Source organism: Ptychodera flava, chromosome 4, assembly GCF_041260155.1.
Source record: "Ptychodera flava strain L36383 chromosome 4, AS_Pfla_20210202, whole genome shotgun sequence".
Taxonomy (NCBI): Eukaryota; Metazoa; Hemichordata; class Enteropneusta; family Ptychoderidae; genus Ptychodera; species Ptychodera flava.
In genome coordinates this window covers 16,953,660-16,969,484 of record NC_091931.1, presented here as the reverse complement: position 1 = coordinate 16,969,484, position 15,825 = coordinate 16,953,660, and the positions used below count along the sequence as shown (strand labels likewise).

At 39.1% G+C, this 15,825-nt stretch overlaps 2 protein-coding genes across 3 annotated transcripts in view; one reads left to right on the top strand and one right to left on the bottom strand.

The window, feature by feature from the left end:
- Positions 1-2,404: 2,404 nt before the first annotated feature.
- Positions 2,405-7,871, bottom strand: LOC139131030 (thiol S-methyltransferase TMT1A-like). Its single transcript, XM_070696945.1, has 2 exons — positions 7,150-7,871; positions 2,405-4,613 (listed from the first exon to the last, which is right to left on the bottom strand). The coding sequence occupies exons 1-2, from the start codon at positions 7,711-7,713 to the stop codon at positions 4,374-4,376; spliced, it is 804 nt and encodes a 267-aa protein (XP_070553046.1). The 5' UTR covers positions 7,714-7,871; the 3' UTR covers positions 2,405-4,373.
- A 6,853-nt stretch (positions 7,872-14,724) lies between these two features.
- Positions 14,725-15,825, top strand: part of LOC139131027 (transcription elongation factor B polypeptide 3-like) — a 43,464-nt gene continuing 42,363 nt past the window's right edge. The window contains exon 1 of one of the 2 annotated variants that reach the window (XM_070696938.1): positions 14,725-14,839. The gene's annotated coding sequence lies outside the window, so the exon portion shown is untranslated. The remainder of the gene's footprint in view (positions 14,840-15,825) is intronic. The other variant, XM_070696944.1, reaches the window with a different exon arrangement.

The following is a 15,825-nucleotide window of genomic DNA, read 5'->3' as shown; positions in this document are numbered from 1 at the left end:
AGGGGGTGCCTAACCTGTCATCAACCGTACGAGGAGTGTTCACCGTCGTGACAGAAGTGACATCAGGCACTCGCCATATATTCGTTGTTTGGTGGGGGCGACGGTAGCTCTACGGAAAGGCTATATATTATTATTACACCTCACTCATTCAGTGTGCACTGCCATTGGTTCAACACGACTCACGTGACATGTAAAAGTATACACATATTGACTGGCCATGAGGGCAACAGCATACGTCTGTAACCCGAGGGACTGTGAGTCACCCCAAAAACAGACTGTTTCCCGAGTCCGTAGGCGGAGGGAAACAGTCTGTTTTTGGGGGTGACTCACTGGCCCGAGGGTTAAAGACGTAAGCTGTTGCCCTCATGGCCAGTCAATATGTGTTTTGTAACACATCTCATCCGTAGCCATGCATAAGAACGTACTATACACAAAACTTGTCTCATGTAGGCCTATGATGTAATATGTTGGAGTGGTTCAGCAAGAAAACGTTTTTCCTAACAGGATCGCAATACTTCTGAAAAACGTTCAATGCACCTTTGTAGTTTTCGTCCGTTTCGAGTCCTTTTGGAAACCAAAGCATTCAATTCTTCTTCAGAAAATAGGATAAACAAAAAAAATTCTGGACTATCGTTTCGATCGGCCGCAGACGACATCTTTGTTTGCATTCCGGTCCGCGCACGCGTCAATGTCGTTTTTGACGTCAGCGGGCATCATTTTTCGGAACTGATGCCTGGCAGGCAACAGTTCCAACAAATGATGCCTGATGACGTCGTTTACGTGGATCAGCACAAAAAGAATGCATCCCACGTGACTATCAACTGGCGAATTAGAATACAGACTGCGGATGAGGTGTGTTACAAAACGTGTTGTAACACACCTCATCCGCAGTCTGTGTTCTAATTCGCCAATTGACAGTCACGTGGGATGCGTTCTTTTTGTGCTGATCCACGTAAACGACGTCATCAGGCATCATTTGTCGGAACTGATGCCTGCCATCAGTTCCGAAAAATGATGCCCGCTGACGTCAAAAAAAACATTGGCGCATGCGCGAACTGGAATGTAAACAAAGATGCCGTCTGCGGCCGAGCGAAACGATAGTCGAGAAATTTCTCGGTTTATCCTACTTTCTGAAGAAGAACTGAATGCTGTGGTTTCAAACAAGGACTCGAAACGAACGAAGACGATAATCAAAGGTGCATTGAACGTTTTGCAGAAGTATTGCGACCCTGTCGGGAAAAACTTTTTCTTGCTGAACCACTCCAACATAAGCTTATTACATCATAAGTTTACATGCGACAACTTTTGTGTATGGTACGTTCTTATGTATGACTACGGATGAGGTGTGTTACAAAACACATATTGACTGGCCATGAGGGCAACAGCATACGTCTTTAACCCCTCGGGCCTGTGAGTCACCCCCAAAACAGACTGTTTCCCTCGGCCTACGGCCTCGGGAAACAGTCTGTTTTTGGGGGTGACTCACAGTCCCTCGGGGTACAGACGTATGCTGTTGCCCTCATGGCCAGTCAATATGTGTATAATGATGCCCTCTGCGAACGTGATGATGCCCTCTGCGAACTTGATGATGCCCTCTGCATTTGATATTACATGGATGACGTCAGTTTACTTACTGCGCAACCTTTCTGCGCGTAACAAATTGTCGTTCGCTTGTAGGCCTACTTGCAGTCGGCAACTATGGCAGCGAAACGTCATGCAGAGCTGTCACCGGCACAGTTAGACGATATTTTGATGCAAGTAAACAGCAAACGAACGAAAATAGCAACAAGGAATGCAATTTCTGTGTTCAGTGACTATGCAAGCAACAAATTTGGATACGCCACCGAGGAGATCGGCAAACTTTAGCGGCAAACCTCAGATTCGGCACTGACAACATTTTACTCTGAGGTCCGGACTCATGCAGAAAGGCGAACTGTACTCGAAGAAGTTTGTTCGGTGTAATAAAAATAATAACACATGAGAGCTAGGGCAAGATCACGATTTTTTGCCTGCCCTCGGGCTGGTGGTCATGATCGAAATATTGATGATGCCCGAGCCGTGCCCTCGCTCTCATGTGTTATTATTTAAATATTAACACAGCCATGCAATGCAGAGCTAGCCGTTAACATCCTGGATCCAACAAAACCTCTGAGATTCCCTATCTGGTCGGTGGTAGTGGTGGACCAATGTCTGTTTGTCAGTAAAAATAATATAGCATAAAAATAGCCTAAAGGGAAAGTCCTACAAGAACAATATAATTTTCCTGGCCGAGTGATTTTTTAAAGAGAGTATGTAAGCCATTATGGCTTTTATTTTTCATTGTTTCATTTTATCGCTTTATTTCAAACAACACGTAATTGTCAAGTTTCACCTACATCTTTATTAACTCTAACCAAGTTATACAAAGCAGCAAGTGTTTAGAAGTTCACTGATCCACGTATCACAAAATGTTGAACACATGCAAGCACTGATTTCTAACACTAAGCTATGTCAAGCAGTTAAGTTCAACATACAATAATGTAAGAAAAATTTTTTTCATCAAAACTGAGTTGATTTGAATGAGATTTAACATAAAATGTTTACTGTATACGCCTAAAACAATTAACAAATGAAGAGCATGGACCTGAAATAATTACTTGTTTACTAACCAGCAAGTCCTTTTTTGTTACAAATTATCTTTCATACAATATAACATTTTCTTAAATATTGAAATACATAATTTAATCAAATATTCAAAAGAATAAAATTATACAAAGAAGTTTTCTAACTCTGTATTATGTATTCATATATGTAATGTGTGTGTGCCTGTCTGTATGTATGTGAATGTGTGATGGTGTTTGTATGGGTGTCAAAACTAGGAATGTATGTATGTATGCAACACAGTATGTACATGTATGTATGGTATACATGCATGCAACGACATATGAAATGTTCTGTATCCAGAGAGCTACAGCAGAATCCATTGAAATGGATTCTGCTATAACTCTCCGAGTCTGGATACGGAACATTTCACATGTATGGTGAATCCCATCAACCATGGAACACTAGGATATGTAATTCAAACATCACTTGAAACACAAAACTGTTCAATTTAAGAACTAAACTAGTTTTGTCAAATTATTTAAAACACATCTAAATTCACAGAAAGTTTTAAAGTACGTAATCATGATTGTCTTGACACTTTGGATGGAATATGTATGGGTAAATAATTATGTTGGTTTTACAACAATGCATAAATGTATTTTACTTTCCATCTGTTTCCTTTAAACTTATCACTTGCAAAACAGTCACCACGTTTCTGGAAAGAAAAGAGAATTCTAGAAAAAAATACACATTTAATGATGATTAATTTAGCAACTACTAGAACAACCAATCACTGAGCCTGAAATAATGGTAATAAGGTAAAAATGCAAATTTTGGCATAACTGAGCTGTATTAGAATACTCTTGAAAAAATGAAATGTTGAAGGCAAGGGCGCTTTTTTCAAATAAACAAATTCTCGCTAGATTTTCCTTTCACTCCCACCCCTTTCCTCTGGGGCCCTATCACAAATTATTTCAGAAGGTTGTATTTCAGTGATATTCCGGAAAGTGTAATGATGTTTCAGAGGAAGGGGAAGTGAAAGGTTAATGAAAGCCACAAAAATAAACCAATAAAAAAGCTTTCTGGGAATATGGAACACTATCTGCTAAAAGTCATAAAGCTGAGATAAATCATAGTTGAAAAAACTGATATATCACAAAGTCTGTACAATTAATGTTCATTGTTCATTGACTTTTCTAATATGTTATATTAGGGCACTATCCTTTCAGACCAAGCCCTAAAGTAGAAAATAATCTTGAGATTACCAACTATTTTATTGTACATGTGATTGCTCAGTGTCGAGTATCTTGTCCCTGGCTATAAATTATAAGTCCAATAATGAACACATCTTGAAATCAAGACATCATTTCTGTCAAATACTGTTTGTGAGATACGAAAGTTGCCATCGTTTGATTTAAGTGTCATGTGCCATGTGGATAGTCATCATCATTCATCATCATCATCATCATTTCCAAATCGCCTCTTTGCAATTTGGATTTGATAGCTTAGAGCTTGAGGTATCATACCAACAATGCAGAGAGGTACTTGACAGCATCATCATGGTCATCATAATTTCAACTCACTATTGTTTGTCATTTTTTTCATAACCATAATCATCATCATTATCATCATCAACACCATCATCATCATGGTCATCATTATCATAATAATACTTATCATTGTTGTTGTCATTATTGTGATGATATTATCACTGTGATGATGTCATCCATCATCATTTTTGTCATCATCATCATCATCATCATCATCATCTCTCCTTCCTCTGCTCTCATCTATTTCATGGCAGAGCCAACCAGGTGGGGTCTGATGACTTGCATATATCCTTTCAGCGGAGCAAAGAACCGGCTGTACTCCAGCCTTCGGAAGCCCCCCATATCAATGTATGTCCATGTTTGACGGGTGAGATGGCAGCCATCACAGAATACGAACAGGGGATTCAACATGCGCTGCATCAGATGCGTCCAACTGTTCTTGCTGGCTGAGACGTGTTCCATGTAGAAGAACATGCCACCCTGGTAACAGAGAACGACAATAGTGAATGGTAATGATCTACATCAAGCATAGATTAAAGAAGAAACACAAATAACATACGCATTTCATGCACAGAGGTCTATAACAAGACTGGATGGTGCTCATTGCTTGGTTGCAGGAAAATAGAAGGAAAATGTGAAATTATTGAATCAGCTGTAGTTTTACTCAAGTTATGTAGCTTTGTAGCATGAATAACGATCACAGAAACCAAAATGCTTTATTGGACATGTACATCAATGTCAGGAGATGAAACTCTAATAGTCAGAAAGTGCCCTGACATCTGTGCGGTAATCTTCTGTGTCAGGCCCCAACTCAGATACCAATCTTGGGGAGAAACACAGTCCAATGCCAGACCTACTTTCAACGTTTTGAAGCAGTTTTCATGCAACAATTATTTGTAATTCGAATTTTGTCACCTGCGCTACTTTTTCAAAATGGCTGTCGATATTTATTTGGGATGCTGAATGTAACTTGAAAACAATAATGTATAAAGAGAAGTATCAATATTGGGAGGCCAATACACCAATAGTAAGGTGTACAGGTTACCGGTATTGGATGCCAGAATGGGCGATATGGGTCAAATTTTCACCAAAAAAGTCAACTCTTCATCAAAAAATCTAAACACGGGTTTATTACATAGGAAATCCTTCACACACAACATTATAAAGGTAAACAATCCACAAATTTGTCCAAAAAATCCCTAACAATGAAACATTTATTGCAGTCATACTGATGTACTCCATTAAGGTATACAACAAAAATAGCCCCTATTTGGCACCCTTTGTCGTACTGGGAGACATTTCTAACACTGGGAAACATTTTTAACATTGGGCACTTCCACCATTCAAGTAAGTATCAGGGCTGTAAAGATTAATAAACAGAACCAAAATTAGTCTTCCTTGAGTAAACATGGTGCGGCCACCTTTAGTATATCACATTCTGAGGGACGGTGTGTAACTATATTTTCTAAAAGAATACTACAGAAGTTTAGACTTGCTCATGGCATTCGTTGAGGGCGCTAAACATTTTCTACAACCAACCTTTCAGCTCAGGGTCTGCCATTGATATGAGGGACTGTGTGGTCCACTCAACAAAACAGGAAAATTTCACTCAGTTCAAGTGACATAGGAAAAATAAATTCCGACAAATTACTGATATTCGTTAATTAAAGACCATTAGTATTCATTTTGCAGCACTGGTGTGTATAATTGCAGTGTCAAATCTCAGTTGTGCAATAAAGAAAAATTTCTATGGCAATCACATCCACAGCATCGTTGAAAAAAATATATTTCCATCTTGTTTTCAAATCAGTAGTGTGGAGCTAGTCCATACACAGCCTTCTGTGCTATTTTGACCTCATTTTTTTGATTTATTGGGAATCTAAGCTATTTAATGGGCCGGTAGCCGTAACTTTTGATTAGTTTTTCTTTGTTTTGTATTTACTGGTAATGTCACAATAGTTTTTTGTTCAACTCCTAAGAGCATGTTTAGACACAGAATGTTTGAGCTCATCAACCGAGCCTTTAAATGTGTAAACTGGATGGTTATTGTCGACAAATAAATACTGATTTTTACTAGAATTCAAACTTAAACAATGAAAGCGCATTTTACACTTATAGATGCTGTGTTGACAAACTAAATGGTTGGTACCTCAAATACTTTGGAAACAACAAGAAATTATGAAGACATACACAAAAAAATGGTAAAAAACATCAAATGATATATCTACTTTATAATTGCATGAATAGAAGACTCACTTAGAAAAACATTTTTTAAAGTACTAAAATTTGACCAAATCATGAACAGCAAACCATATGTTTGCCCAACAGAACAGGATTTTGTGTTCATGATTTTTGTATTTATAAGAATATTTGCAAAAACATTCAAGAAAAAACGTATCTTGGTACATATATTGGAGATGGTTAGAAAAAGAGTATGTGACAGTGTATGAACTATTATAGGTTTTTAATATTTTTAGTAAAAATTCAGGTCACGATTGTACACTGGATAGATAGATAATTTTTTGTCGCAAAAGGGGGTATTTTGGAAGGCTTTTAATATAAAAGATATCGCGGATACCCATTAGCCACCACTTCCAGCTCACCATGACGACAACTTGACAATGCCTGCATAATGCAAAGAATGTTGCTCTGTCCGTACTTGAGCACTTGTTTGAAGCTGTTCACAGGTTGCTCAGTGCAGCGGGCAATATACTTATGAAAAGTAAACAACGCCCCAAAATGAAATACAGACTTGACATTCTCAGCCTGCCATTTAAAAATGGTGGTCGGAAACGCTGAAGTTCAACATGGAACTAGTACAAAATGAAGAGGGGGGAAATATTTCAGTAACCACTGTACGGACAAAAGAAAAAAAATTCTGTCAAAAATATGTACTGTAAAGCTTCAAGTTGTGTAAATAATTTGTGACGCATGAGGGCGCAAAATGATGCCCTTCTGCGAGCAGGGTGCTTTCCGAACATTTTTTTTCAGGGGATAGGCCTACATCGTTACTTACAGGTTTCAAAATTCGCTTGACTTCCCGAACATAGTCTTCAGGGTGTTGCATACCGCTCATTACAAGGGTAGAAACCACTGCATCAACGCTATCGTTCAAAATGTCGCCCATGTCTTCACCCTTCGCAACGACGAACCGGTCGAGAACAATATGGCCAGTGTCCATGGCTTTTCTCTGCAGGTATTTCTGATACCTTTCGTTCGTGTCGACTGCAATTATCTTAGAGCACTTAGGGTAGTACTGGAAGTTGGCACCTCCCCCGGCGCCTACCTCCAATATCGTCAGTTCCCCGCCGTTCCTTTCCTGCAGGTCGGCCAAGTTGGCGAACAGCCTGCGCTTAACACCACCCATCCTGGAGTTGTACGAGCTCGAAAAACAATTGACGAACAGTGGTGAAATGACCGATCCAAGACGTTTCACGACTACGTTCAGGACACGGCAACTTACGTACGCGAGCAGGGCGCACACCAAAATCTTAAATAACAAGGTCTCCAAGATGTCGTCCGTGGCGGACTCGCGATTGGGATCCGCTTGTTGTTTCGCTTCAGTGTTGCTGTCAGCCATTTTCAGAGCTCGGCCCACCACCACGGTGTGACGGACGTTTACAGGTGCCGGTACGTGTTCGAGGTCAGTTTTACAACCTGTGAACAAATCACGTGCCACGCCCACTCCTCGAGGGGTTGTCTCACTGGCTGATCGCGAGCACGTTTGGGCCCTGCCTAGGGACCGACCCACAAATAGATTGTAGGAGGGGTGGTTAGCAATGGACAGAAATATGCGGGTAAAAGTTCTCATATATTTTTCGCATTTATTCTTTTATCGAAAAATATTTACATATCTTTCAAACTGGGGAAAGTGTAAAATTCTATGAAAAGTATAGGCATGCTCAGCAGACTCTCAAAATCATCGGAATGCAAAATAAAATACCTCATCCTGTGCAACTTCAGACTCGCCCTTCCAAGACCAAATGGTCCAACCCTTACACCGCATTCCAGTAGAACTGGCTGCAGCTGCAAAGTAGCTTTGGTGAATGAGCATGTGTTTGCCGCAGCTTCATGATGCTACTAAATATTACACGAAACATCTGTTTCCCTTGACTTGAGCAACTTTCTAAAGAAAACCTCAATACCTACATGAGAAAACGATCGACAAAATATGCATGACATATTCTTGTATAGCAATTATCTGATCGGACTTAGGCCGCAATTATTCACTACCGACAATTTGATTTTCCAACAAAAGTGGGGTGTAAACATTCAGAAATGAAACAGCTTATTGAAAAATTGGAGGTAACGTGTTACTTTATACTTTTATCAATAAATAACCATATCAATTGTCCGATAAATGAGGGAAAACGGAAGCAAGACCTTTTCATAAATTAAAAAATTATTTATTGACAAATACTTCCATCTTACGTAGTAAAATTGTATGTACATTGACAGTCGTTCCGAATAGCTCTCTCTCTCTCTCTCTCTCTCTCTCTCTCTCTCTCTCTCTCTCTCATATTATACATGTCATCTTGAGGGTTTATCAAAGATTCGGACTTCAGGCTGCGTTAACAAAAGTAAGTTAGGGGGTTGGAGGAATTCAGGGGGGATTTGAAAATTTTGGAGGTATAGTAGAGGGGGGACTTGAAAGTTTTGCTCCGCCTATAGGGTAGACTGAAAGATTCCGTCGCGTGCGGGCGCTCCGGCGCACTGCGACCTACGACCCTTTACCAAAGGTAAAGGGTCGTAGGTCGCAGTGCGCCGGAGCGCCCGCACGCGACGGAATCTTTCACTCCGCCTATAAGGGGACCTGAAAATTTTTTGGTTCCTCTTTTTCACGATTCCAAGGTTTGATGGGTAATTCAAAGACCACTTAATAGCATTTCAATGTCATCCAATGTTCTAATGTTAGTAATCATTAAACAAGATCTGGTACCATTGTGTCACATTTCATTACTTTTGCTTCGAAAAAATCTTAATATTTATGAATTTTTGTAAAAATCAAGTAGGCCAAGCATCGGGGCAGAAGCTGCAACTGCTGATTTTTTTTCTCAATACTCCGCGCAATATATCAAATGCAGTTTCTTGCTGTCTCCCTACAGCATGCTGAACGCACAATATTCAGTTTGTCGACAAAAGCCTGCATATGTGAATATTGGGTGATAATTGAATTAGAGTCCAGAGTGAAAGTCATTTGTCAATGATACAACTGTAGGGTACATATTCACAGGCTGTGTTCGCAAGCTGAATACATAAACTGAACAAAAAATACTGTCAAAATTATCAAAGTTAATACAGCTACTGCCCTGCTACTGCGCGCCTATGGGCAGTGTTACTGTCTCTGTATACCGGCAGTGACAGAGATAGCTCTGACTATGAAGTAGCTGAAGAAGAGGTCGGGTCATGTGACGCTCATGACAGTGAAACACACTTGTGCATAAGATCAGGCCAGAGAGCAACACATGGAAGACCAGGAGACTTGAAAGTCATCGGAGAGTTTTGAATTTTGGCATATGAGAATAATTAAATATCAAAGAAAAAGATGAGGTCACCATGTTTGGTTTTCTAAATTTTCACATTCTCATCGTAAAATAACACAAGAAACACAATTGGAACTAATTTGGGAGAATTGGATCTTTATATTTTTCAAATTTATCAAAATTGTTAGGTTATGGCTAAATGTTGCAATATTACAAAGTACTCCTAAAACAAGTGTATTGCTTAAAAAGAATTCAGCAGATGAGCTTACATTATTGATTTAAACCGACATTACTTCATTCAATTATCCAAAATTGCTTGCAATTGTGTTAAAAGTAAAACTTTGTACTAATTTAAATGAAAAAAATAAAATGGAATTATTTTAAATTTACCAAATTTTCCATTCTTACACCAAAAATCTCAGAGGGTTATTTAACCTTCCAGTATTGTCAATTTTGTAAAACTTATAAGTAGCATCTAATGTAGGCAGGAATTCACAATTTTCATACTCTCTCATGATCGTCATTTTGTGTGCTCTTCAGCAGGTGCCATTGGCATGGCCAGATCGAGTTGGATTAACTCAAGTCGGCTTTGACTGATAAATCAAAAAGTCCACTGATGTGTCTTTAAAAATGAATCAATTTAGAAACTTGCCTTAGGAATATGGCTCTACAAACTGCTACCTGTAATAACAGGTAGTGTTGAATATCTGTGGGCTGAACTGCCAAATACATGTTTATTTTAACTTTGTGTGCATCCCTAAATATGCGGCTATATAAAAATGGGGGATGCTTGAAAATTTTTGATGATATAGACGGGGAGAGAGCTTGAAAATTTTTATTTTATTTTTATTTATTTTTCCTTCAGCCCCCACCCCCCAACCTTTATTTGTGAACCCAGCCTTACACCTTGACATTATCGATGCATTAATAGACTTTGATCCTGAACTGGTGACATGTGGATTTTGAGGCCAAATTTCCTGCGGTAGCTTGGTGAAGGAAGAATAAACACCTATTTCTTTACACGATGAATACAATTTTGTCGAAAACTCTGTTTTGTAGACCGTCCCTAACAAAGGGAATGAATCACCCGGTTTGGCATTCGACCAAATCTCTCTGACAATTGACAATATTGCGTTTACAGTCTGGTTCCCTGAACCAGACTAGTGCGTGGCGTTATTCTCTTACGATACACGCCCTCTTTTGGCTAGTTGACCTCCTAACTTCGTTTTATAATTGTGACTTGTATGGAAGACCGGTCACGACATGCGACATGCGACCTGCGACTTCAAAACTGCGACCTGCGTCCCGCGAGTTTGAAACATGCGACCTGCGACTTCGGCATTTAGACCTAGGTGTATACCTGCGACTTCACAACAGCGACCTGCGTGTTTGTCAAACTGCGACCTGCGACTTCACAACTGCGACATGCGACAACAACACGTAACGTTTCATGGTGTTTTCCTCAGTATTAGATTGGAGGCGTCTTGCGTGAACTTTAATCCTTTGAGCGCCAAAGTCTATTTTTGTCCCCTTATATAATAACCCCTGTCAATCTTTTCTTTCTCCAATTTTTGCAAAAAAAATTGGGAAAAACCTGTAGCCAATGAAATGTGATGTCGATTTGGTCCAAAATTATCAAAAATTACAGAAAATTCATACAATTGGTAAAATTTTGGCACTAAAAGTTTGGTGGGAGAAAATTACAGCGCTCAAAGGGTAAAACGTGGAAGGAGATTTAACGTTCAACATTGATCAATTAAAGTTCCATTAGCTGTATCTTCTTGCGATTTTTCCGTTAGTTTTGATTGAAATGATCACTGGCTCATGTTGAATAGCCTGTCAAATAACAGAGAATCGCATATATTCGGAAACATTACGTGCCCTACAACTAATAACATGTGATTTTACAACGAAATTTCAATTTTTGTCCGGACAGAAATACAAACTCTGTTGACACGCGGATTGCAACGTAGGCATTCTTCTGCACCTGCGCGAGCCATTTACAGCAATTTCAAAATAAATATTCATTACTTATGCCCAGCACTTACGTCGTAGTCCATTGTCCGAGCACGTTGCGTAGCCAGATGTCTGGCAATCCTCGACGCAATGTTGTTTGATCCCGCAATAAACGTGAACTTGTAGATCTGGCGTGATCGCGGCGTCACCATATCTGCGTTTCCCCAGCACGCTGAGCATGACGGACGTCAACAAATGAGCTCGATAGGGAAACACGTTTGAACAAAAATTAGCAGTTTTATGTGGCTATAACATCACTAATCATGTTTGTTTCTTTTGCAACAAATATAACCTCCAACATGGAATTTTCCGAGGTAAAAAATGGTCAAAAGTTACAAATAATGGCCCTTTAATAAGCCATTGCTTTCGCTTTGGTAAATCGTTCACCAAGTCTGGCAAAACTCAATTCATGTACACACCAGTTCACTCATTTTCATCTGGAGAGATAATTTTATGACGGAAATGTTGACAGTACGTGTTAATGCATGGAAAATAATATGCTACGTGATAGGCATTTAGATGTTTATATTATAATTTCAAATTATTTTAGATATTCTTCGTCTGCCTTACCTCGCTTCTTTCCTTATGTTATCAACAAACTTTTTGATTTTTAGAAATCTCTGGTATTTATCCTCATTTCACTGTGGTATAACCATCTAGCTGTCTGTTTAATTCATCAGTTGTCCCCCCTGTATCATAACTGCGTCAGTGTCATTGCAAACATTAGAATTTTCAGTTATTGTCGTTCATTTTCTAACATTTCCAGTTTTGTTCCAATTCTCCAGTGATTGATCATCGGATGTTGCCATCTTTTCGTCTAATTTCATTTTTACTTTTCGTCAAAAAATCGAATTGATCCAACTTTTGTTCAGTTGGAAAAATAAAAATATTCTTACTGGTTAACTTCGGACTACATTTGTCTACACAAATAACATATGCAAAGTAAAGCAGTTAAAATAATACTGATATTGACAGAAGTGCAAACATATTTGCTAACCATGAATAGCCAGAGACGACTCAAGTTCTTTATAGATAACGCGAGTTAAAACTGTAAAACAGGACATAATTAAACCCTCCTACAATCCTATTTTCAGTCTTTAAGCCTAATATGTACATACTATAATATGTACATATTATTTTTTTGTGTGTATATAATATTTTAGATCATGTAGGCAGAAAAAGTTCCAGAAACTATTAAACACTGATGTAGACGTTTAAAACCCTATTGCTATTGCATTATTTCAGATCGATTGCCTTTCGTAAGAAGGAAAATAAATTTGTGCTCTTCGTTTGTGGAATTCTCTACCGTCACAGCTTCATGCACTTCTATCGCTGGTTGAATTCTTTCGCTGGCCGATTTTTGCGTAGGCCAGCGGTGCGAAAATAATGCTCTGGTCGCGAGAATGCGGTAAACCGGCTGTTTTAATATAGTGCAATGGTGTCCCTCGTGTTTTTCAGGCTCGTGTTCAGAGCAATGGTGCGAACAAATCAAGACTGATATCGCAGTTTGACAAACACGCAGGACGCAGGTCGCTGTTGTGAAGTCGCAGGTTAGGCCTACACCTTGTAAATGCCGAAGTCGCAGGTCGCATGTTTCAAACTCGCAGGACGCAGGTCGCAGTTTTGAAGTCGCAGGTCGCATGTCGCATGTCGTGACCGGTCTTCCATAATTGTGACTTGAAAGCACACATTCTTCCGTTGCCTGGTTTAGGCTGCTGCGGTTCAGACATACTTGCAATCCCGGCGTTGCAATAATTACGGACAGAAGCGTAGTTGTCCGTTACAATCGAGATAATTGTATCAATATTTTGAAGATCGAGATAATATAAAGAATTTTTGAGAGCATCGATAGAAAAAATTATTGTCTCTTAAACCATAAAAGGAAATGACACGATGCTAGGTGATGCGTGACAAGAACTAACCTGTTGTTTTCTCAGACGGGTTTTTGACAAGGACTCCCCCTACAGTAGGGAGAATTGCGGGCTGCAAGCACAGGAAACCTTACATTGCAGTGTATTACCAGTAAAACTGGCTGTGGTACTGGTGTCAACGGATGTTGTAATTTCCAATAAAATAGACCAGTGTCCAGTAGAGCAACTATGAAGCTTCAGCGAACGTAATGAAGTCGAGTGGCTCTCCTCTTAGCTTTACGATACAGATTTATTATTGATTTATACACGTATTCAAATGATGTTGGCGATCGTTTTCATCACTGAACCTGACTTTAGTTCTTCTGTGGTTTGGACTTTATTTATTTATTTATTTATTTATTATTTATTTATTTATTTATTTATTTATTTATTTATTTATTTATTTCCCCTTAGAGACTGGTCAGTTTCTTCGTTTTTGGTGGTCGGTGATTATTTTTTGCCGAAGGACGTCAAAAAGTGGCTGATTCCCCATTCCAACTTTCGAAAACAGGTAAAAAAAAGGTGATATATATATATATATATATATATATATATTATATATATATATATATATATATATATATATATATATATATATATATATATATATATATAATGGGGGCCACCCTGTTTTTTTACTTTGGTGACGGGAGGTCACCATCTTCTTGAAATGATCAATATATATAATATAATATATATATAATATATATATATATATATATATATATATATATATATATATATATATATATATATATATATATATATATATATATATATATATATATATATATTATATATATATATATAAAACTACGCGCCCAGAGGCGCGCCGAAAAGTGTATGTCTGTTCTGATTTCTTAAAGTTACGGGCCAGAAGAGCGCTCCACAAAATGCAACTGAATGATGACATTTGTGGTTAGTACGATGCATTTTTAATAGACAAGTATGAGCCCATGTTGTATTTCAAAACACACCTGACACCCCCCCCCCCCCAAATTGATCATTTCAAGACCAAAGTAAAAAACAGGGTGGCCCCCATGAGTCCACCCCCCCCCCCCCAGCAGAAGTAGTCCCGCGCAGCCCTGTCTATGGCCCGAAAATACCTAGAGCCGTTGAACGTTGGTGGCGCTCTTCAAGAAAGAGATTTGAATGATTATGGATGTACATATCCGCATCTCTTCTCCAGCCATATCGAAGGTTGTTGACCTATTGACATGAAAAGAACGCCGAGGTGCACCAGTTATACCAGCCTTTCGGTGATCTGATCATCTGTACCGGATTTTGATATGTCAAGGTGAGTACTGGTTGACATAGACGTATGTATATACACAAACATGCAACGTATGCATGGAGGTCTCGATCCTGCGCGCGCGCGCGGGAGCAGCTAACCCCGGGCAGCTAACCCGGGAGCTTGCCCAGCAGCTCCCCGTACCGCTTATACCATTTTGCCATTTTTTGGCCTTGGATACACGTGCACCAGGTACTACGGTACTGCATGTAGTACCCAATCCATGGACAGACTAAGTCAGGTGTAATACCGTGGACAGTTGTATCAGTTGCAACGTAATGGCGACGTATTCTTGATTGAAAAGAGTGAAATCAAAAGTTTCCAACCAGGCAGCCGGGACTGCAGCCTGTGTGACAACATGAGAAAATGGAGTTTACTCAACATTCAAATATCTAAACACCCCCCCCCCCCCCGCCCCTCACGTCTAAGCACACGTCCGTGTTAGACTCAGTCCTCTCCAGTCTCCGGTTCCCAACGTCAATTTTCTCCCACTTCAAAACATCTTGAACTTTGTCTGACTTCAAGTACTGCTTTAGCCTTACCTTTATGTTATAACAACACTAAGTTTTAGAGAACTGCAGTCCAGTTTTTCAACTTACCTTCCCTTGTGAGCAAGACTGCGATTATTTGTTAGATCTATGTTAAAATTTTAATCATCGGAATGGTTGACAAAATTTGAATTTCTCATCACACCATATACATGTGGATGAATTATTAGGTAGGAGGTCAACTCCAAAAAGTCCTGATCACGACATTGATTTTTTCTTTCATAAATTGTGTGACTCCAGTTTTGATGATTTGAATCAAAAAGAGAATTTCATTCACATTTTGAGTCTGAAATATAATTACCTCTTGTGAAATAATTATTTTTGATACTTAATCCCCGGCAGAGCTTTGTAACTTTTGCCATACGGCACTCTCTGATCGTATTGTTGAACAATAAAGTGATTGAATGAAAGAGGAGAAAGTCCAGAGGATGCCTCAAAAAGTAT